At 44.7% G+C, this 24,018-nt stretch overlaps 1 protein-coding gene across 9 annotated transcripts in view; it reads left to right on the top strand.

The window, feature by feature from the left end:
- The window catches only part of KLHL18 (kelch like family member 18), a 57,356-nt gene that overhangs the window by 4,258 nt on the left and 29,080 nt on the right, over positions 1–24,018 (top strand). For 8 of the 9 annotated variants that reach the window (XR_011563156.1, XR_011563155.1, XR_011563152.1 and 5 more), the window contains exon 2: positions 21,805–21,935. The exons of the other annotated variant lie outside the window; for it this stretch is intronic. Coding sequence is in view for 2 of the 8 variants with exons in the window: in XM_070777249.1 (XP_070633350.1) it covers positions 21,805–21,935 (131 nt within the window). In the remaining 6 variants the exon portion in view is untranslated. The remainder of the gene's footprint in view (positions 1–21,804; positions 21,936–24,018) is intronic. 9 annotated transcript variants of the gene reach the window in all.

Raw genomic sequence — 24,018 nt, 5'->3', positions numbered from 1 at the left:
CGCAGCACGTGGGGTCTAGTTCCCTGACCAGGAAGCGAACTTGGGCCCCCTGTGTTGGGAGCACCTCAGCTTCCAGACCACCAGAGAAGTCCCAGTATCTCGTCTTTAAAGCCTTGCAGCTCTGTTGAAGCTTGAAGCTGACTCTTCCGAAATATTAACCGAGGACACCATGGTCCCTTTCTGTCTCAGTGGAAGCTGAGGATGCTTAGCTGCTTGTACAGGGGCAGGCCAGAGGAGACCGTGATGGCTCCTGTGTTCCCATGGACCTGACTGGCTGTGTGCAGGGCTGGGAAGGTAAAGGCCAGAGTTCGGGCTTGTGGCAGGCCAGGTAGATCAGTAGCTCAGGTGCGGCTCAATATGTCTGGGCAGTGTGCTGCATATCTGATGAGAACACAGAAATGCTTTTTTTGGAAAATAAGCTCAAGAACAGATATGTGTACAAGCCAGTTCATAGCATCATTGTTCACAGTGTCCAAAAGACGAAAGCAGCCCAGTGGTGTGCTGCATCATTTGCTGAATGGATAAACAAGATGTGGTCTATTTTGTTCCATACATTCAGTGGAATAATATTCCATATATCCACGGGAATATTCAGTTCAGTTCAGTTGCTCATTCGTGTCCGACTCTTTGCGACCCCATGAATCACAGTACGCCAGGCCTCCCTGTGCATCACCAACTCCTGGAGTTCACTCAGGCTCACGTCCATCGAGTCAGTGATACCATCCAGCCATCCCATCCTTTGTCGTCCCCTTCTCCTCCTGCCCCCAATCCCTCCCAGCATCAGAGTCTTTTCCAATGAGTCAACTCTTCGCATGAGGTGGCCAAAGTACTGGAGTTTCAGCTTCAGCATCATTCCTTGCAAAGAAATCCCAGGGCTGATTTCCTTTAGAATGGACTGGTTGGATCTCCTTGCAGTCCAAGGGACTCGCAGGAGTCTTCTCCAACACCACAGTTCAAAAGCATCAATTCTTTGGCGCTCAGCCTTCTTCACAGTCCAACTCTCACATCCATACATGACCACAGGAAAAACCATAGCCTTGACTAGACGAACCTTTGTTGGCAAAGTAATGTCTCTGCTTTTGAACATGCTATCTAGATTGGTCATAACTTTCCTTCCAAGGAGTAAGCGTCTTTTAATTTCATGGCTGCAGTCACCATCTGCAGTGATTTTGGAGCCCCAAAAAATAAAGTCTGACACTGTTTCCACTGTTTGCCCATCTATTTCCCATGAAGTGATGGGACCAGATGCCATGATCTTCGTTTTCTGAATGTTGAGCTTTAAGCCAACTTTTTCACTCTGCACTTTCACTTTCATCAAGAGGCTTTTGAGTTCCTCTTCACTTTCTGCCATAAGGGTGGTGTCATCTGCATATCTGAGGTTACTGATATTTCTTCTGGCAATCTTGATTCCAGCTTGTGCTTCTTCCAGTCCAGCATTTCTCATGATGTACTCTGCATATAAGTTAAATAAGCAGGGTGACAATATACAGCCTTGACGTACTCCTTTTCCTATTTGGAACCAGTCTGTTGTTCCATGTCCAGTTCTCACTGTTGCTTCCTGACCTGCATACAGATTTCTCAAGAGGCAGGTCAGGTGGTCTGGTATTCCTGTCTCTTGAAGAATTTTCCACAGTTTATTGGGATCCACACAGTCAAAGGCTTTGGCATAGTCAATAAAGCAGAAATAGATGTTTTTCTGGAACTCTCTTGCTTTTTCCATGATCCAGCGGATGTTGGCAATTTGATCTCTGGTTTCTCTACCTTTTCTAAAACCAGCTTAAACATCAGGAAGTTCACAGTTCACGTATTGCTGAAGCCTGGCTTGGAGAATTTTAAGCATTACTTTGCTAGCATGTGAGATGAGTGCAATTGTGCAATAGTTTGAGCATTCTTTGGCATTGCCTTTCTTTGGGATTGGAATGAAAACTGACCTTTTCCAGTCCTGTGGCCACTGCTGAGTTTTCCAAATTTGCTGGCATATTGAGTGCAGCACTTTCATAGCATCATCTTTCAGGAGTTGAAATAGCTCAACTGGAATTCCATCACCTCCACTAGCTTTGTTCGTAGTGATGCTTCCTAAGGCCCACTTGACTTCACATTCCAGGATGTGTGACTCTAGATGAGTGATCACACCATCGTGATTATCTGGGTCGTGAAGATCTTTTTTATACAGTTCTTCTGTGTTTTCTTGCCACCTCTTCTTAATATCTTCTGCTTCTGTTAGGTCCATACCATTTCTGTCCTTTATCGAGCCCATCTTTTATTCAGCCTTAAAAAGGAAGGAAATTCCGACCCTAAGCGCAAATGGATGAACCTTAAAGACATTACGCTACGTTTCAAAATAAGCTGGTCACAGAAGGACAGATATTGTATGATTCTTCTTAAATGGGGTAACCAGAGTAGTCAACTTCATAAAAAGAGAGAGTAGAATGGCGATTTCTCAGGGCCTGGGAGGAGGGAATCGGGGTCAGTGTTTCATGGGTACTGAGTTTCTGTTTAGAAAGGTGAGGTTCTAAAGATAGGTGGTGGTGATGGTTCTGCAACAGTGTGTCACTGAACTGTACACCTAAAAATGGTTAAAACAGTAAGTTTTATGTATATTTTACTACAATTTAAAAAGAAGAGACAAGCTGAAGACTTGTTAGCTAGTGGGCCATTGAGATTGCTTACAGTGCTTTGTAACTGGAAAGACACTAAAAACAGAATTTGTCTCTCTTCCTAGATCCCCTGGTCAGAAACATTTCATGCTAAGGAGTAATCGTCCTTAATCTTCAGTGTTTGCAGTAAGTCACTTCACTCATTAGGAACCACATTTTTTATTAGCTCAGCCCTATGACTGCACTTCAAATGGTCACTTAAAAGGAATCAACTTCTAAGAGATGTACATTTAAGTGAGGCATACACGTTATAAGCTTTTTATTTGTAAAATGTAAAAGTCATGTCATCTTAACAGAGCTAGAGGATCAGTGAAACACATTATGCTAACCTGTCTTCCAACAGCATCTTTCTTGGCATAGTCTACAAATTACAAATGCCTTTCAGATCTAGGTTTCAGCCTCTTGTTTCTCTCCTGAGCACTGGATCTGCATTCCCATTTGTCCTGTTGACCCTTACGCTCGTTGAGTCTAAAATGAGGCCTCTTCTAAACCATCTCTTCTTCTGTTTGCTTTGTTTAAAGATGGCACACCACCCGTCTAGTCGTGTAGGACTGAAACTCTCAGGTTGGTTTTATCTCGTCCTCTCTCTTTCAGGTGCCTTTTGTGACATTTATCAGTAATGATAATTACATAGTTATCTACAGGATTATAACTCCGTGAAAACGGGCTGTGAGTGCAGCATTTAGTGAGGCGTCTGCAGAGCAGGTGCTCAGTAACCCACTGTCCCAATTCAGACCCTTTTCACCTTTTCCTAACCTGGGGATTCTTTAACTCTGGCAGCGTGCTGAGAATCGCTGCAGACCCTTTATGGGATGGTCTTGGTGCAGCCAGGGGATTGGTTTTCAGGTCTGTCCTGAGTGGCCTCCCTTTCATTCTCATTCAACAGGGTATCAGCAGATAATGTCAGCGCCTTCCCTGAGTTGAGCACTGTCCAAAGTGCCGGGGCAGGAGCCGAGCAGGCAGAGCCCCTACGGGTGTGAGCTTACTACCTTCCCCAGCGGGGCACAGTGAACAAATGAACAGTATAAAATGCCCAGCGGTGACATTGACAGAAAAGTCAAGAAGAATAGTAAGGGGACTGGGTGCTGGGTTTTTTTGGAGGGACCTGAGCCAGTCTATCTGAGTAAAGACCTGAAGGAAGTAAAGGAGGAATCCATGAGCGTATCTGAGGGAAGAGTATTCTAGGCAGAGCGAATGATCAGCACAAGTGAAACAGGAGCATAGTTCACGTTTGTGGGGACAGCAGGCAGCTGGTGTGATGAGAATAGAGTGGCCCAGGAAAATAGTAAAAGGACGCAGGATCAGAGAGGCAGCCCCCAGCCCAGCACAGTTCCTTGCACAGTACAGTACGGCTCACAGATACGTGTTGAATGAGCAAGTGAATGAATGAAGCCAGATATCATTTATTTATCTACGGATGAATGAATGAGGGGGGCAATGAAGGCAAGGCAGAGTGGGTCTTAGAGATGTATCTAAGGCTGCAGGTGTATCTAAGGTAGGATGCGTTTTCCACAATTCATGAAGCAAGCACACGGTATCGTTTGCACTTTCCTCTTCTTTTCCCGTTCAGGAGGGAGAATGCTAATAGCCAGAGCAAGAGACCAGCTCTGGCTTGTTCTTGAAGGAACGTCTGTTCTTCCACACCACAAAGAAAATCAGAGGTTAGAAACTTGTTGGTGGAGCAGGAAGGTAGAACAGAGCTGCTCAGCTCTTGGTGGGTTTCAGAGGCGCTCCTGCCCACGTTGGGTGAAGCTCATCTTTTGTCCTGCGTGTCTGTAGGCCGTCTCGTCACTCTAAGTCGGCGAGACGTGGGGAGAGCCGTGGGGTGGTGGAGCCCAGGAGCAGCAGACGGTGGCTGGTTTTCCGTAGGATGGATGGAAGGACTGCTGATCTAACTGAACCTCTGATTATCCTAAGCTGCTCTCAGAAATCCGTGGCTGCCTCCTGGGAGCTTTAAGAGGAAGAAGCTTAAGGATGTTCTAGGGGCCACCCTGCACAACTTTTCTAGATCTCCACCTGTGTTCTCGATACTCCAGTTCCTTCAGACCCGGCCCCTCTCTGCCCTTCTCTCCTAGCTGCCCACAGTCTCAGCTGCTGACTGTGTCTTAGGACGTCAGTTCTCCATCTTCTGGGCCTCCGCTCTAATATTCCCGGGGCTTGGAGTATCCGCTCCCCTTGGCCAGCAGAGTCCTACCCACGCTTCATAGCTCCTTTTGCAGTTTTCCCTTCTCAAAGGGAGAGAAGCGACCAGACACTCCTTTCTCTGTTCTCCTAAAACACTTTGCATTTGTGTCTGTTCAGCACTGTCTTGTGGTCCTAAATTTGCACACCTGACTCCCTGCCAACCTGTATGGGCAGAGACCCGTGCCATCTGCTTTCTTTTGCCCTATCACGGTGGGGAGATGTTGTGTGAGATATGACAGTTTTCTCATGTCCTTCCAGGTATAGTTAATCTCTCCCACTTTACTTCAACCCCTGCTTACTCGGAGTAGCATCATGGCATCGGCCTCAGCCTTGCCTAAGAGCCTGTAAGCAGTGCAGACTCAGGCCCCACCCTGGAGCTTCTGAGTAGACTCTGGTGTGTCCTGTGCACCTGCCACCCCCCAACCCTGCTTAGCACACTAACACAGAGACATGTGAGAACGTCTTTCTCCCTCTAGACGTTGAGCTTCGGAAGCATGGGAAGCATCTCTTATCTAACACTGTTCTTGGCATGTTTCAAGCTCTCAAAAGTGTTTGCTGAGTGCCCTTCCAGGGCCTCTGGCGTTAGGTTGGAGATACTCCTTCAGTCAGCATATTGCTGCAGTGCATTTAGCTGTGCATGATGCTTTGCTGCGTGTGTGAGGCACCCTGCCATGAGTGGGAGTCAGCCTCTTTCTTTGGACTTTAAAGATTGGTAGGGGAAATAGATAGCCATCAGTTAACTGTGAGACAAGGCAGAGGGTGGTAAGTTCTGTAACTGCACCAATATCACCAGAGGCCTGAGGGATGGCAGTTACTTCAGTTAAGAGGGTTTGTGATGGTTTCGTCGAGAGGATGGTGTCTCGTTGGTACCTTGCAAGATGAATAGGACTTTGACAGACAGACATGGTAGGAAGAGCCTGGGGAGAGCCGGTTCAAGAGCCCAGGCTTGCAGGAGTGTATGCAGGATGTTTCTTGAGCAAGTAAGACACAGGGGAGCCAGGCGGAAGGTACGATTGGGAAGGTGGGTGGAATGCTGACTGAAGTCCTTGAATTCTCATGGTCAGGCATCTGAGCTGGTGAGAAACATTTGCAGATCGAATGTGGTTGGTATGGTTAGATGTTCAGTGGTTTCTGAGGGCTCCTCCCTCCCGTCTCCCTTTTTCCTCCCATCCTTCCCTACTGGACGCGGATGAGGCGGGGGTGGGTTTGAAAGAGGTGGGGACAGGCCTGAATGTTTAGCCAGCTCTTGACTGCTTCATTCCGTGGGACCATAGCCCCAGGTCTTTTTTTAGTGCTAGCTGGTCAACCACTTCCTCCCTCACCCCCTTCCTGAATCACTTACCCAGTGAGGCCCCCTAAAGCGGAGAGACCCAAGCTTCATCACAGAGGGTTTCACACTGCTTTTTTTGTTGTTGTTAATTTTTATTTTGTATTGGTGAAAGTGAAAGTTGCTCAATCATGTCTGATTCTTTGCAACCCCATGGACCATACAGTCCCTGGAATTCTCCAGGCCAGAATACCGGAGTGGGTAGCCTTTCCCTTCTCCAGGGGATCTTCCCAACCCAGGGATCGAACCCAGGTCTCCTGCATTACGGGTGGATTCTTTACCAGCTGAGCCACAAGGGAAGCCCAAGAACACTGGAGTGGGTACCCTATCCCTTCTCCAGCGGATCTTCCAGAACCAGGAATCGAACCGGGGTCTCCTGGATTGCAAGTGATTCTTTACCAGCGGAGCTATCAAGGAAGCCAGTTTTGGGATTGGGGTTTAGCCAGTTAACAAACTGTTACAGTTTCAGGTGTACGGCAAAGGGACCCAGCCATACATATACATGTACATACCTGTACATATACATTCTCTCCAAACTCCCATCCCATCCAGGCCACCACACAACGCTGACCAGAGTTCCATATGCTGTAGAGTAGCTCCTTGTTGGCTGTCCATTCACAGAATGTGCTTTAAAACAGCATCAAACCCCCAGACTGAACCAGTTCCGTGCATTCTGTTGTACTTGCCTCATTCCCAGCCCCGTGGGTTTGTGAGGACTAAGCATTTCTGCTTGTAGTGGGATGAGCATCCTTCTGCCCCTGTCCAGGCCTGGCAGGCAAGCTATCCAGGGACACAGCCCCACCCCTTGTTGGATATGGCCCTGAACCGGACATCTACAGCGAGGCTTGTTTATTTCTTCTAGGGTCCAAGATGCACTGTTAGTGTGGAAGGCAAGCCCTCCACGGGTTGGCCCCAAGCTTGATCCTCTTTTTCTTGAGGCTTTTACTTCAGCTGACGAGTTTTCAAATACGGTCAGAGAGTAACGCTCCTTATGCTCTCTTCAGTCAAGGGCCAGTGTCTTCCTTCCACTGGCTCCCCCAGCCCTGAGCCAGAAAGATGAGGTGAAACTCCTGAAAAGTTGTGTGACTTGTACCCCAGATGAAGGACTGAGAGCTCTCACCTTTTAGATGAAATCATTTTAGGATTCATTCGGCAGACTCAAGAATGAGGCACTGTGTTAAGTGCTAGGATTCAATCTTTCCTTTCCATGGGAAGATTCTTCAGCCTGGATGGGGAGACATTCATTAGGGGCAACATAGTGCGGTATCTTCTGTGCTGGAGGCTCCTATCAAGTGCTGCGGGAATGGGGGAGCCTACTGCCTGGGGGTCAGGGAAGCCCCTCAGAGGAGGGAGCAGTTGAGCTGGATCTTCAGAGGTTGAGGAGGAAATCACCAGGCAGAAAAGTAAGGAATAAGGATCCAGGCAAGGGAATAGGGCCATGTAAGGGAATTGGCAGCAGCTCAGAAGAGAGGCATGAAAAGTGTGAGTCGCTCAGTCTTGTCTGACTCTGCGACCCCATGGACTGTAGCCTGCCAGGCTCCTCTGTCCATGGAATTCTCCAGACGAGAATACTGGAGTCTGTAGCCATTCCCGTCGCCAGGGGAATCTTCCCCACCCAGGGATTGAATCCTGGTTTCCTGCATTGCAGGCAGATTCTTAACTGTCGGAGCCACCAGGGAAGCCCAGAAGAGAGGCCTTGGTGAGGCATAAAACTGGTTAGGTACATGGGGGCCAGTTTAGAATTTGGATCTGACTCAGGCAGTAGGGCGGAGAAGGCAATGGCACCCCACTCCAATACTCTGGCCTGGCAAATCCCATGGATGGAGGACCCTGGTAGGCTGCAATCCATGCGGTCGCTAAGAGTCGGACAGGACTGAGCGACTTCACTTTCACTTTTCACTTTCATGCATTGGAGAAGGAAATGGAAACCCACTCCAGTGTTCTTGCCTGGAGAATCCCAGGGACGGGGGAGCCTGGTGGGCTGCCGTCTATGGGGTCGCACAGAGTCGGACACGACTGAAGCGACTTAGCAGCAGCAGCAGCAGCAGCAGGCAGTAAGGAGCTCAACAAAATGGGGACTGACATGACCAGACTCAATTTTAAATCGAGTTGATTCATTCACAGGCTTCATTCATTTAACATATAAGGGGTGTTAATTTCTAGACAATCTCAGGAAACATGAGAAAGATTGCTCCTTTGGTGGAACTCAGGATAAGTAAGTTCTTCATGTCAGGGAACCACCATCTGCTCTTGTCAGGGTTACCGGTGACCTCCGCTTCCTCAGTGCAGAGCTGCCCCGTGACCTCAGAGATGTCCCTCGTGCTGCCCCTTCATCATCACGTCCACCCCCTCCCGCCCACCATCCCTAATTGCTGGCAACTGCTGATTTGTTCCCCACCTCTCATTTCAAGAATGGTGTATAAAATGGAATCACAGAGTATGTGACCTTTGAGATTGGCTTTTTTTCACTCACATAGTGCATTTGAGGGTCATCTAATTTGTTGTATCAGTAGTGTGCTCTTTAATATATCTGAGGAGTGTTCCATGGTGTGGATGGATGTACCACATTTTGTTTAACCATTCACCCACTGAACCTTTAGGTTCTTTCCAGTTTTCACATATTACGAGAAAGGGTGCTGTGAACATTCATTTACAGGGTTGTGTATGAATGTCAGTTTTCATTTCTCTGGGATAAGTGCCGAAGAGTACAATTGCCATGCCACGTGGTAAATTGAGTTTCAGTTCTAGCAGAAATCGCCAAATTGTTTTGCAGAGTGACTGTGCCATCTTACATTCCTGCCAGCTTGTCTGAGTGCAATGGTTAATTTTGTGTGTCAGCTTGACTAGGCTGCGGTGCCCAGTTGTTTGAGCAAACACCAGTCTAGATGTTGCTCTGAGCGTATTTTTTTAAGATGTGATTAATGTTTAAAAAGTGAACTTAGAGTAGAGCAGATTACCTTCCAAGATGGGGTGGACCTCATCCAATCAGTCGACAGTCTTAAGAGCAAAAACTGAGGTTTCCCAAAGAAGAAACGATTATTCAAGATTGCAACATAGAAATGCTTCCTGAATTTCCCGCTTGCTGGCTTGCTCTCAAGATAGCAGTTAATTTTTATAAAAACCAAGGTGTATGTCGAAGTTCTTTTTTTTTTTTTCTAAGAGTGTCCAATTGCTCCAGTCCTATTTGCTAAAAAGCCTGTCTTTCTCCCATGTGAGGTGCGCAGATGCTTTTGTGCGTTTGTCAGAAATCAGTTGGCTGTCCCTGGATGGGGCTTCTTCTGGGTCCTGCATTCTCTTTCATTGGTCAGTGTCTCTCTCCCTGCTCCGGGACAGCACGGCTGTGCTCACTCTGGCTTTACGTGTGACAGGTAGTGAGATGGGGAGAGCTGCTCCTCCCCCTGTATTTGTTCTGTCTCACCTGTTCCCCATTTGAACCATTTCAAGCATACAGTTCAGTGGCCTTAGGTGCATTCGCAGTGTGGGATAGCCGGTGCCCCTGTGTGTTTTGGAAACTTTTTCATCAGTTGAAGCAGAACTCTATAAACATTGAGTAACAAGTCCCCAGTGCCCCTCCCCCAGATCCTGGTTTCCTTCGTTTTATAGAGCCAGCCAAAAAGTTCATTTGAGTTTTTCCATGACATCTTATGGGAAAACCCAAACAAACGTACTGCAGAACCCAGTATTCTCTTGTCTGTGTGGTTTTCACGATTCCACACCCTTCACATAAGTGGAATCATATAATATTGTCCTTTTGTGCCTGGTTTATTTCACTTAGTATAATGTTTTCAAGGTTCATCCATGTTGTAGTGTGTATTAGAATTTCATCCCCCTTTTAAAAAAAGTCTTCTTTTTTTTTTTTAGAGCAGTTTTAGGTTCGCAGCATAACTGAACTGAAGACAGAGATTTCCCATACACTCCCTGTTCATGCTGCACACGGAGCCTCCCTACCATCAGTATCCTGCACCCAGCTGGTACACTTGTTACAGTCAGTAAGCCTATATCGACACGTCAGTACCACCCAGAGTCTGTACTTTACATTAGCGTTCACTTTTGGTGGTGTATGTCCCAAGGTTTTGAGAAATGAATGGCACATGCCCACCACTGTAGTGTCACAGAGCAACTCATGGCCCAGAAGACCGTCTGTGCTGCACCTGCTGGGCCCTCCCTAAGCCTGGCAACCAGTGAGCCTTGTACTGTCGCCATAGTTCTTGCCTCTTCCAGAATGTCAGGTAGTTGGATGCATGCCTTTTAAAGATTTTTTTTCTTTTCACTTAAATATGTATGTAAGGGTCGCCTATGTCTTTTCATGGCTTGATAGCTCTTTTGTTAACTCCTTTGGGAAAATTCCAGGGAGCGTGATTGCCGGGTTACATGCTAAGAATATGTGTGGCTTTGTCCGAGGTGCCACACTGCCTTCCAAAGCAGCTGTCCCGTCCTGTGTTCCCACCAGTGATGAGTGAGCATTTTTGTTGCTCCGCATCTTTGCCAGCATTCAGTGTCGGCAGTGCTCTGGGGTTTGGCCATCCTAGTGGATATGTATTGTTACTTCATTGTTTTAATTTGCATTTCCCTGATGACATGGTGTGGAGTGTCTTAATACGCTTATTTAATACACTTATTTTTTGCCATCTGTATTGGGGAGATGTCTGTTAAAGTCTTCTGCCCATTTTTAAATTCAGCTGTTTTCTTATTGATGGATTTTTTAAAGTTTCTTGCATCTTTTGAATAACAGTCCTTTCTCAGACACGTGTTTTACAAATATTTCCTTCCAATCTGTGGCTTATCTTTTTCTTGATTCCATCCTTTTTAGGGCGGAGCGGTGATCTGTTATATGTATATGCCGCATTTTATTTATCCCCTCATCTATTGACGGGCGCCTGGGTTGTCTCCATCTTTCGGCCACTGTGAATACTGGCGCTGTGAACACGAGTGTACAAATAAATCTTTGAGACTGTGTTCAGTCCTTTCGGATGCATACTGCGTCATATTGTTGGTCTGTGTTTAACTTTTTGAGAAACAGCCAGACTGCCTTCCATCATAGCTGCGCCATTTTGCATCTCACCAGCAGTGCTCACGGGTCCCAGTGTGGTCACATCTTCATCGACGCTTGGGACTTTCTGTTTGATTTTTCTTTTTCTTTTCTTCCTTTTTTTTTTTCTTCTAATAACAGCTACACTCACGAGTGTGAACTGGCATCTCGTTGCGGCTGTGATTTACATTTCCCTGACAACTAATGATGTTAGACATCTTTTCATGTGCTTGTTTGGCCCTTTGCACTTAATTTTTGTTCAAAACTACTTTAGCTATTTTAGTTCCTTTGCCTTTCTGTATAAATTTTGGAATAATCTTGTTTATAGCTATAAAGACTCTTGCTGGAATTTTGGTAGGAATTGCATTAAATCTATGCACTGATTTGGAGAGAAGCAACATTTTTATTGCGTTGTGTCTTGCAATCCTTGCACACAGTATGTCTCTCCGTTTATTTAGATCTTTGATGTCTTTCATCAGCATTTTGTAGCACATCAATCCTGTTAGCTCGACTTGTTAAATTCGCATCATTTAATTTTTTTGAGCAATTACGTAATTATATTTTAGATTTTGACTTACACATGTTAACAGTATGTGGAAGTACAGTTGATTTTCTATGATGATATTGTGTCCTGTGGCCTTATATACTGGGACCTTGCTGAACTCACTCATTGGTTCTAGGTTATTTCTGGGTGGTGTTTGGCATTTTTTTTTGTGGGGAGGGGACTGTGGGGGTTGGTAGATTGCCTTGGATTTTGTACCTAGACCATTGTGTCATTGGCAAATAAGGATACTATTATTTCTTATTTTCTGATGTGTATTCCTTTTATTTCGTTTTGTTACCTCACTGCACTGGCTGGAACTTTCAGGACTATGCATAATAGCGATGGTAGGAGTAGACAACCCTGCCTTCCTCCTCTTCTCAGGGAAGAGTATTCAGTCTTTTACCAGTAACTATGCAGGTAGCTGATGGTCTTTTGTAGATGTTCTTTATCAAGTTGAGGCAATTCCCCCTATTTCTAGTCTTTTTAGAGTGTTTATCATGAATAGGTGTTGAATTTTGTCAAATGCTTTTTCTGTTGTACATCCCTGATTGAGAGGGTCATGTGATTTATTTTTCTTCTAACCTGTTTTTATGGTGGATTATATTGATTGAGTTTTGAATATTGAATTTCCTTTGGATCCCCCAAATAAACCCTACTTGGTTGCAGTATATGATTCTTTTTGTATTTTGTTAAAGGATTTTGCATCTATATTCCTGAGGGATATTGGTCTGTAGTTTCCTCTCTTTTGTACTCTCTGTTGTCTACTTTGAGTATTAGCCTAATACTGACTTCAGTTTGAGTTGTCCCTTTCTCTTCTATTTTCTATAAGAGATAGTTTAGAATTGGTATTAGTTCTTTTTTAAGTGTTTGGTGGAATCCTCCAGGTCTCAGCCTGGAGACAGACCTTCTTTTCGAGACTTTTAAAATTACAAAATCAATTTCCTTATTAGCTCTAGGGCTATTATAATGGTCTCATTTTGGTGGGTGAGGGAGAGAGAGCAAGGTGAGCTGGGAGTCACATTGCTCTGGAATCCACCGCTCACACTTACAGAGGAGGACACCAAGTGGCCCTAGTTCCCGTCCACCTGGCCTCAGGGGGGTCACACGCTCCAGTTACGAGGGGCAGTCGGACGCTGGGTTTGTTTATCCCTTTCCAGAGTCAGGATATTTTCCCCGATTCAAAAAGTGAGTTATCTTCACGGCAGATAGCTGTCGACCATTTCTGCGTCCCCTGCAGTGTGTTCCCAGTCAGTTCAGCGCTGTGTTTGCTCTGCCCTTTGATGCCTGCAGCAGACGCCGCTTCTGTGGCGTTTTCATACCTGGGGTCCTTGAAGACCTAACTGATGAGCTGAGTGGGGGCCTCCAGGTAACCACCAGGGGCCAGTCAGAGCTGAAACCACCTTTGGTTAGAGCCCGTTTGTGAAGACCAGGAAGGAAGGTCCCCCTTTCTTGCATTTTTCCAGGGCTTTCTCCAGACCACAGTGCTCAGAACTCTTAAATGCAGAACCAGCCTCAGCAGTCTAGACCAATCATTCACTGTCTCATGTAATCAAACAGGAAAAAAGATGGGGAGCTGAAGTGCTGCCAAGGCCCCTGCCCTGTGTGGTCAGCGTCCTCCCACCGCAGACTGCTTCATCACACACAGAAGTTGGTGGAGCCCCCGCCAGCTCCTTGTTACCTGGAGCTGTTGTCATCATCATTGCGCTATTACAGAGGATTCGTAGCAAATATATTATTAAGCATTATTCATACATAGCTAATAACTTTATATTACATAGCTATAGAGGTCATCGTATATCTAGATGATAATGAATATTCATGATAGATTGTTGTTGTACTAGCCATCAAGCGTGTGGTTATTTCTAGGTTTGCGGTATCTGGTGGTGGTGGTTTAGTCGCTAAGTCAAGTCCGACTCTTGCAACCCCATGGACAGTAGCCTGCCAGGTTCCTCTGTCCCTGGAATTCTCTAGGCAAGAATACTGGAGTGAGTTGCCATTTCCTTCTCCAGGGGATCTTCCCAACCCAGGAGTCAAACCCAGGTCTCCTGCGTTGCAGGCAGATTCTTTACCAAACGAGCTATGAGGGAAGCCTTACTGTATCTACTTATATATGTAAAAAAGTTTTGAATGAAATGAGTAGAAAATTCACAATGCCCTCTGCTCAGTCTTCCATATCCTTCTCTAAATTTAACTGAAGGAAACTGTGGTCCATTTTGGCTATCACTTTTAGCGAAACTGCCATTTTTTTCCTACCATATTACTTTATTTTTGCAAAGATTCGTTGATTTTCTGGGTAGCCATTAAGGATGGAGTTGGTATTTTAATTTCAATAAATATTTACTGAACTATTTAGGGGATGTGCAAGACCGTTATTACCTCAAGGAGTTTGAAGTCCACTGGACTTCAGAACAGAAAAGTATCATGCTTAAGACTGAGGCGTCACATCTCAAACATGCAGTAGCCTTACTTGTCTGACACGTGAATAAGATTCTGGTTTGGGTGGACAGCTGGGCCTCACTGGCTTTGTGCTGGGTGGTTGCTGAATAACGTGGGGGATTGGTAGGTTCCTGAGGTCTGAAGGCAAGTGCTTCAGGGCATCTCCAGGCAGTCCACCTCCTGCATTGCTGGTGCACAAGGCTGCGTTATTTGCTGAGGCTAATTAGCACTGAAACTCCATGGGGGTGTTGAAGAAAGGATGATTGATTGTGTAACTATGGTTAAGAAACTGAAGTTTAAAAAAAAAAAGGCAACTGGTGGTAGCAGGCCCATACAGGCCATTCATGACTCCTGTGTGAACGCCTCTATTTCAGGCTGAGCTCACTTCCTTTTTGAAAGGAACGAGTGTTTTTGTATTAGACACTATATCCCAGTGTTGGGTTCCACAAGGTGTAGACAGTTCATCCTAGTTCAGCAGGGTGTGACCTCTGAAAATCAGGTGTGATGTGGGTGGGGCATGGGGTGGTGTCTTAAATAAGTGGTCAGCATCTTTCCCTTTCTAGAGAATGTGTTCACCTCCCTCTTCATAATATTTGTTCCCTATGACTCTAGAGCAGAGGTCAGCAAACTTTTTCTGTAAAGAAGCAGGTAGTTTTTTGGTTTTGCGGGCCAGTGGTCACTATCTCAGGTACTCAGTTTGCTATTGTATGGGCATGTCTGTGTTCAAAAACAAAAATTTTATATATGGTTACTCAAAGTTGGATTTTATATGATTTTCACATGTCATGAAATCTGAGGCTTGATTTTTATCAACCATTTGAAAATGTAAAACCTATACTTAGTTCAAAAACAGGTAGGCAGGCCAGATTTTGGCCTATAACCATGGTTTGTTGACCCCTTCTTTAAAGGAATTAAAAATAACTTCTGTGAAATTCTCAATATAAGGACATTTTCTTTCTTTCTTTCTTTCTTTCTTTAACAAGCACTTATGTAGCACATCATATGTGCCATGCACTTTTAAATGCCTTGCATTAAATGCCGATATAATCCTCCCAATAACCCCATGAGGGAGGTACTGTTTACCCCACTTTTGCAGATTTGTGAATTGAGGCAGTAAAGTTAAATGACTAGCCCAGGGTTACATTGCTAGTAAGTGGCAGAACTTAGATTTGAACTCAGAGTAATTAATAATTTAGCTGTTAATTTAGTTCCAGAGTATCTGTTCTTATCTACCATGATAACTGTCTCTCTTAAAGAGACAATTATTGACTTTCTAGCTAGAAGGAATTTTACAGATTAACCCATGCCTACTCATTTTTATAGGCTCATCCTTACCCACAAGATTCATAGCTTTTATGATTCAAATGTGTGCCTTAGTGAAATTATGGATTACTACTTGTCATGCAATTTCAGCATCTCTTGTGACTGCCTAAAAGCTTAGTCTTAAACCTCACTGATCCCAAGGGGATTCTGTCTGCACAGGCAAGGCACTTAACTATTCACTTACTGTTTTATTTATGTTTATTGTGGGCTCCTTGAAGGTAGGAGGAATAGGATCAAAATGTTTCCCATCAGACAGAAATCAATTCTAGATTTCTTGCTTTCTTTGGGGACGCCTGTCTCCGATTACTCCCAACTCAGATTTCGCCCTGCTGCTTTGCCTGCCTGAACAAGCAACTAGTTGAATCTTGAGTCTCACCTGCCTTTGACAGGAACAGAGTTCATGGTATCATGCTACACTATCTGTGCTGATCCAAAGATACCTGGGCAGGGTCAGGAATGAAAGATTTCTTAGTCTTTCCAAGGAAGAAAATTGGAAAGTGTGTGTGTGTGTGTGTGTGTGTGTGTGTAAGCAAGTCACAACTTAGGTAGAGCTGAGGTGCTCAGGATTTCTGATTGCATTTGCTCAGTCAAGGTCTCAGACACCACTAACTAGGAGGGATCTCCAGGTACCTCTGGTGCAGGGGTTCCCATGCTAAAGGGATTCTGCAGAATTGTTGCAAAGGGCCCTCAAATCAACACCTGCACCAGTCTGTGGGCCAGATAAATTATATTGTTTAGGTGTAGGTACAGCTATTTTTCAAATGGCATGTAGGTGCCATCACCTAAAGACAAATTAGTTGTTCCCCTTAACTGAGCACAGAATTCAGATGTAATCTGGCTAGCATATCCCAAGATAGGCCTGTCGTCTCTTTAGCTGAGCTTTTTTGGGAAATCAGGTCACCCAGTTCGTGCACATACAGCTCGTCCTTTTGTCTTCTGTTTACTTTCTGCATGAAAAATAAATGCACAGGAGTTTTAACACAGCAAATTGAATACACATTTTATCCTCCATTCCTTCCTGTAATACTGTTAAAATGGTAGTAAGAGGGAAAAGGGGGCTCCCTGGGTGGCTCAGTGGTAAAGAATCCACCTGCCAGTGCAGGAGACACTCATTTAGATCTCTGGATCAGGAAGATTCCCTGGAGGAGGAAATGGCAACCCACTCTGGTATTCTTGCCTGGGAAATCCCATGGACAGACAAGCCTGGTGGGCTACAGTCCATAGGGTTGCAAAAAGTCAGACATGACTTAGCACACAGAAGAGGGAGAAGAGAGATCAGCAAATGAGAGGTCATTGGAATGTCGAAGCCAAGAAGTGAGTGTGATGAACTTAGTGGACCTGAGGAATTGAAAGTTCTTGCTGAAGGTGTGGGGAGAGAACTAACAAGAAAGAGGATTTGTAATGCGGAACCCTGGATTAGCTCCAGAACTGGAGAAACCAAATACTGAAAACAGGAAGATTAGTTGAAAGTCTGTGTAAAAAACAGATGCCTACAGCCCCTCCCCTACTCTCACAGGAGACAAAAATTTGAGTCTTAGGTATTGAATCAGAGGTACACCAAGCACAGAAGATGGGATGGAGTACAGAGCAAAACTGAAAATAGGGGCTTTAAGACAAAGTTATAAATATAGTGATTAGTAGAACAATTCCTCTCTCTCACAGTTTTCAGAATATTTGCAGGCAGATGCTCCCATGCAAAAGACTGAAAGGTCTTTCTCTGATAAATATAGTTCCAGAGAAGTCCTAAAGATACTGCCTACTTTGAGGGACCCTCAAAAAATGGCAGATTCTTCTTGCCTGATTACACTAATGTGAAGTGCTCAAGTTGATGAGCTTAGCTGTCATAAACAGAGCTTTCCAGCAGCTTTAAAAGTCTGAGCAGATAGCCAGGTGTTATAAGACATTTAAAGGATATAAAAGACAGTCTAAAACAAATGGAAGAGAAAAGAACTCAGAAGAAACAGTAAAAGCAGGGAGGAGGAGAAGGAAATATTTTAACTATAATATCTTGAGAGAGATTAGAGAAAATATTGCATTCATAAAAGATGAACTAGATTCTTAAAAAATAAATAAAAGGAACCTCCAGAAAACAAGACTTCTTAGAAATTAAAAGTATGATAGCAAGTATGAAAAATACCACACAGAAATATTGAAAGGTAAAGTTAAGTAGATTCTCAGAAGACAGACCAAATGAAAGAGATGAAAAATTGGGGAGAAGAGAGAAATTATAGAGGATCATTCCAAGAGGTCTAATACCTAACTAATGGGAATGTGAGATGAAATAAACAGTAGACAGGAGGAAATTATCAAAGAAATTGTATGAAAAGGTGTTCTTAGAACTGAAATAATGTCTATAGAATGATGCTGCACAGTAAATAAAAGAAAATTGACTCCAAGTTACAACCTTATGAGGTTTCAGATCTCTGAGGAAAAAGAGAAAGTCCCAAAAGCCTCTAGAGAGAGCAGTCACACACTTAGGGTTAGTATTCAAAATGGCATTAACTTTTGAAAGTAACAAACTAGAAGACACTGGAACGACACCTCTGAATTCTGAAAGAGGGCAATTCCCTGGCAGCCTAGTAGTTAGGATTCCACACTTTGACTGTCAAGGGCACAGTGAATCCTGTGGTAGATCCCTGGTTGAGGAATTAAGATCCCACAGCACTGCCCTCCCACCCTCAAAAAAAAAATTCTCAACACAGAATTTTATAGCCAGCTAAAATACCACCCAAGTTTAAGGGTAATAAAGACATTTTCAGACATTTTGTGCATATGCCCTTAGATATTGTGATATAATAAGAAATATATATTTGGTCTTTGTCCCTGATTCCTGACACAGAGCTCCAAAAACCCTTGTAACTTTCTGAGTTGTAGGGCTGATACGAGCTTCTTCTGTTGTAATACTTGCCTTTTGTTCTGAGTTCCCAACCCAAGAGCTTCTAAAACCCTTGGAATTTTCTAAGTAATAGGGGTAAGAGGAGAAGTCAGCCATACCTGTGTTTATGCTAATGAGGTAACTCTTTGTGGGCCCCTCCATAACTTCAGAATGAGAACTGGTTGCCAGAAGAACCAACCGTGAGATTAGAGGTTTGGAACTTTCAGCACCATCTTGCTGCCTCTAGAGAGGGGAGAGGGACTGGAGATGGTGTTAATCACCAGTGAGCAATGAGTTAATCAGTCATGCTTACTTAAAAATACCATTCTAGCAAATTCTCAAACCTGAAGAGGGGAATTGTGGGGAACCCCACCGCTCTTCTGACCTTATAACTGATTGGTCAGAAGTACAAGTGGCCCAGACTTGCAGTTGGCATCTGAAGCACGAGCAGTCTGGTGGAACTGTTAGGGGTCCACACGAACTCTACATGGTGTCAGATTTGAATTCAATTGTAGAATACTTTGGCCGCCTGATGCGAAGAACTGACTCATAGGAAAAGACCCTGATGCTGGGAAAGATTGAAGGCAGGAGGAGAGCAGGATGACAGAGGATGGGATGGTTGGATGGTATCACTGACTCGACGGACATGAGTTTGAGCAAACTCCAGGAGATGGTGATTGACAGAGAAGCTGGCGTACTGCAGTCCATGGGGTTGTAGAGTCAGAAGTGACTGAACTGAACTGTAGGATACCAGTTGGTGTCTGGAAAGTTGGAGAATTGGTTGGTGTGAGAACAGAGCCAACGCATTTGGTGTCAGATATGCTGTGAGTTAAAAACAGTTCATAGTACACCCTTTTTAAAGACGCTCTGCTAGAAGACACTTTTCACCAGAAAAAGGAAACTAATTTAAAGGAGAATTAAATGGGATCCAAGAAACAAGGATTCCAATACAGGTTAGGGGAAAGGAATTCCCCTATATATATCTAGTATAGATATATCACAAGAACAAACTGATAGAGTAGTTGATGGAACATATTAAAGGGAGTTCAATACTTTATTATCTTCAGGGAAAATAGGCTTTATACCAACAAAGAAATGCAATCATAGTATACATCTTGGCTTGGCTACAAATAGTATTCACATAGACCTAATAATGCAACTCTTAATGCTAATTTAACCAAAATTTGTCATAATTCTATAGAAAAATTGAGAGTAAGCAGAGTAGTATGTGACAAAAGCATTAGAACAAAATCCTAATCTTCCATCATTAGAATTAAATAGATAACATCATAGTTATATTTTGCTGCATAACAAATTACCCTAAAACTTAGTGACTTAAAATATCAGATATTTATTGCCTCACAGTTTCTGTGGGTCATGAGTTGAGAAGCCCTCATGGGGTTGCAGTCCAGGTGTCACCTTGGGCTGTAGTCCTGTGGACCTCTCCTTAGTGAAAGTCACTCAGTCGTGTCCAACTCTTTGTGACCCCATAGACTATACAGCCCATGGAATGCTCCAGGCCAGAATACTGGAGTGGGTAGCTGTTCCCTTCTCTAGGAGATTTTTCCAACCCATGGATTGAACCCAGGTCTCCTGCATTGCAAGCGGATTCTTTACCATCTGAGCCACCAGGGAAGCCCGGACCTCTCCTTTGGATATGTTGTTACCTGGCTTCCCTGAGAGTACGTGATCCAGGAGAGAGAACCAGAAGAATTTCCAGTGTGTTCTGTGATCCAGCCTCAAATGTGACCTACCGTCATCACTTCTGCTACATTCCATCAGTCATGCAGACCGACCCTGAGACATTGTGGGAGGGGCCTGCACAGGGACATGGATGCCAGGAGACAGGGGTCAGTTAGGAGCTGTTCAGAGGCTGACTACCACAAGTAATAACTAACAGTGAAAATTAAAGAAATAATTGTTGTTTATCTGCTAAGTCGTGTCCACCTCTTTTGTGACCCCATGGACTATAGCCTGCCAGCCTCCTCTGTCCATGGGATTTCACAGGCAAGAATACTGGAGTGAGTGGCCATTTCCCCTTCCAGGGTATCGTCCTGACCCAGGGATGGAACCTGCGTCTCCTGCATTGTCAGGCGATTCTTTACCACTGAGTCACCCGAGAGGCCTCAAGAAATAATATTATAGGCATATTACTTAGAAAGGTGGAAAGAAATACCACAAGAAAGAGGCTGCCCTTAGGAGCAGGAATCGGGGGACCAGAAACTTCTAGTTTTCATTACAAGCCTTGTAGAACAATTTTAAGAAATATTGTGTGTATTGGTGTGATTTTTTTTAATTATGAAAAACCCTCAGTGTGCAGCCATATAATGTCACCAACGCTGGTAGTAGAACAACACGTGGATTATATGAGGAAGATGTAGAATCTGAATCTGGTTAAGGATCCTTTGGTATTTAGAAGGTGGTGTGCCTGTTCTTGAAGCAGTTAACGGATAATAAACCTAAAGTTCAGTGAAAAAGAGGACACGGTGACACAGCCTGAGCTAGAATCCTTGAATAAATGTGACCCAAAGAGATGAGTATGAGGTAGTGAAATGGCTTTGGCATTTCACTAATGTGGGACTTGGATGAAAAAGGAAGGAAAAAACCAGACTGTTTTGCTCTTTCTGATGAGTAGAAAGTTCTTAAGTGGAAATGTTTATGTGTCTTGGAGCTATAAATGGCAAAGCTTGTTAAAAGGAATATCCTTTTGGCAGACAGTGGGAAAGCACTTTGGAGAACTCCCCAGGATTAAGGATGTGTCCGTGAGGGTTTGGTACAGATTAGAAAGAGTCGGCCTCTGTCCCTGTGAGCCCTGTGAGCTGTGCAGAACGCCAGCCAGTCCACAGCCCGAGTCCTTCCAGCTGCTGCCAGGGTCACGTTCCTAGGAGAACTCTGGGCTCCTTGTGGTCTACCACAGCCTGCTTGGCACCCTGGGACCCCATAATAACTGTGCCCATGGTATTTGCTCTGTCCTTGATCCCCACATGTGCCCCTACCCCCCAGCACTTTTCAAGCCTGGTCTTATTTCTCATGTGTTTACTCTTCTTGAGGAGCCTCCTGTTAGGTGCTTCAGGGCTCTTGGCTAGTTTGTGTCTTCCATCTGAATATTGGGATCAGGAAAAAGGGTTCGGGAAGTCAGGTCTTTGAGTTGCTAGATGTGTGGAGGGGTGCAGTGAAGACTGCTGTGTAAATAAAAACTTCTAACTACTTTAATACCTCTTAAAAATGTGCTATTTGCATTCTCCTACTATAACTGAGTATGCTGAGTTTAAAGTACTTCAGGGTCTTTGTGGAATGCCTCGGCCATCACGTACTGGGATGCCCTCAGTACCCCTCCACTGGGCAGACAGTTGACCTGTGGAAGGAATAGGGTGGGTTTTCACATTTGCGTTGCTCAATGTCTGTCTTTGTATTTTACTTTGCCCACAGATCGGGGACCACAAATTCAGTGCTCACCGGATCGTCTTAGCAGCCTCTATCCCGTATTTCCATGCTATGTTTACAAATGACATGATGGAGTGCAAGCAGGATGAGATTGTAATGCAAGGAATGGACCCAAGGTGCGAAGTTTGTCCCTCAGGTTCCACAGCCTGCTTTCAGCCTTGTGTTTGGTGCCCTTTGAGGGCCTTCCAGTGGGACCCAGGATCTAGCACAGCTCCACACACATAGTAGGTGCCCAGTAAACAAGCTAGAACCTCAGCCACTGGCCTGAGACAGGGTTAAAATAAGGAGTTTTGATGTGTTTTTCCTCTATTAGAGTAACAGGTCTCATAGGAACTAGGGTTCAGTACAGAGATGGTGGTGTATTATTCTCTTCACTTTTCTCCCAGCCTTTTAAGCTGACAAAGTAGTCTTTCCAATAAGTGTCTTCATTCATTACCCTTTTCCTCAGTCAGGAACAGCGTTATTCATTAGAGCTTCCTGTATGGATGGAGATGTTCTGTTTGTTGTCTCCAAAATGGTAGCCCTTAGCACATGTAGCTGTTGAGCACTTGAAATGTGGCTGGTAGGACTGAGAGACTGAATTTTAAGTATTATTTAATTGTAATTAATTTAAATTTAATTTTAGGGGAATCCCCTAGTTGTCCAGTGGTTAGCACTCCACACTTTCACTGCCAGGAGCCCAGGTTCAGTCCCTGGTTGGGGAACTAAGATCCTGCAAGCCACACAGCATAGCCAAAAAGATAAATAAATAATAATAAATGTAGTTTTAAATAGCCATGTGTGATTTAAATACTCTCCTGATCAGGAGAGTTTTTCCATGAAGAGAATCTAGAAGTAAGGACAACTTTAAATAGTGCATAAATGATGCACTTTCAGTGCTTCCAGTTCTGCCTCCTGACCCTAAAATTCATCTAGGGCAGAATTTCTCAGCCTCAGCACTACTGACATCTGGGGACAATGATTCTTTGTTATGGAGGGCTTTCTGGGACACTGAAAGATGTTTAGATGGGACATATTTCATAGTATGCCTTTTTTATTTTTCTCCCTGGAGAAGGGAAAGGCTACCCACTCCAGTATTCTGGCCTGGAGAACTCCATGGGATCACAGAGTCAGACACGACTGAGCGACTTTCATTTTCTTATGCCTTTTTTGGGCCTTGAGAGGAAAAAGGTGTATTTATATGACGTAAAAGAGTAGACTGCAAGTCTGTGAATCGGGGCTGTTTGTTCATAACCTCAGCTACATGCAGAGGTCCATTGCACCTACTCTGCCTGGCGTTGTGCTGGGGTCTGGGCACATAGCAGCCAAGAGGACACACAGGATGACTCTTGTTGGGGGAGACGAGAAACAAACCAGTGACTCTAAAATATTATCCCACAACCTATCCTTTGTCACCCGACTTCTTAATCTGCCAGCGGTGAAAACTCGAAGGAGCAGCTAGGAGACTGTGCAGTGTCCTGTGGATAACTGAAGGTGACCTGCCCTAGCACATGGCGAGGGTTTATATACCCACTGCAGGGGAGCAGCCCCAGGCCAGCTACCTGTGAGGAGAGACAGCAACGTGTCTATCTCCACGGGCAGTTGAACATGCTCTTCTCTGAGGTCTGCGTCTGATGGAGCCATGCTAATCGCCACATGCCATCCAAGCACCTCATTTAACAGGTAGACGGAGCACCTGTGATCTGTGCTGCTGTAGGCACTGAGACACAGCGTTGAGGAAACAGCACCTCTTATTACGCCAGCTTTCTGGTAGCAGCAATCTGGTAGTAGACAGCCAGATACAGCTGGGAAGCAAAAAGAAAAGCAGACAAAGGCTAGCAAATGATGGTGGGGGTCCATGCTATCTCAGGGTGATCAGGGAAGCCCTCTGTGTTGAGGTGACATATGAGGTGAAGTGAGGGAGTAAGCCATCCGGGGGAGGAGCCCTCCAAACAGAGGGAGCCGCCAGTGCAAAGGCCCTGAGGTCAGAGTGTGTTCAACATGTTGGAACAGAGTAAGGGGAAGAGTGGAAGGTGATGAGGTCAGAGGTGGAGGGGCCAGACCATATACAGCCCTACAGACAGAACTTGGATTGCATTCTTGGTGTGAACTGGAAGGCAGAAAAAGCCTCATGCTGAAAGTTTATCCCAAGGAAATAGTCGGAAAACATTATTTGTAATAGCTATTATGCTTACCAATAAAGAAAGAAATTATAGCGTA

Source organism: Bos indicus, chromosome 22 (assembly GCF_029378745.1).
Source record: "Bos indicus isolate NIAB-ARS_2022 breed Sahiwal x Tharparkar chromosome 22, NIAB-ARS_B.indTharparkar_mat_pri_1.0, whole genome shotgun sequence".
NCBI lineage: Eukaryota > Metazoa > Chordata > Mammalia > Artiodactyla > Bovidae > Bos > Bos indicus.
The sequence above is the reverse complement of the archived record's forward strand: the minus strand, read 5'-3'. Positions and strand labels throughout refer to the sequence as shown.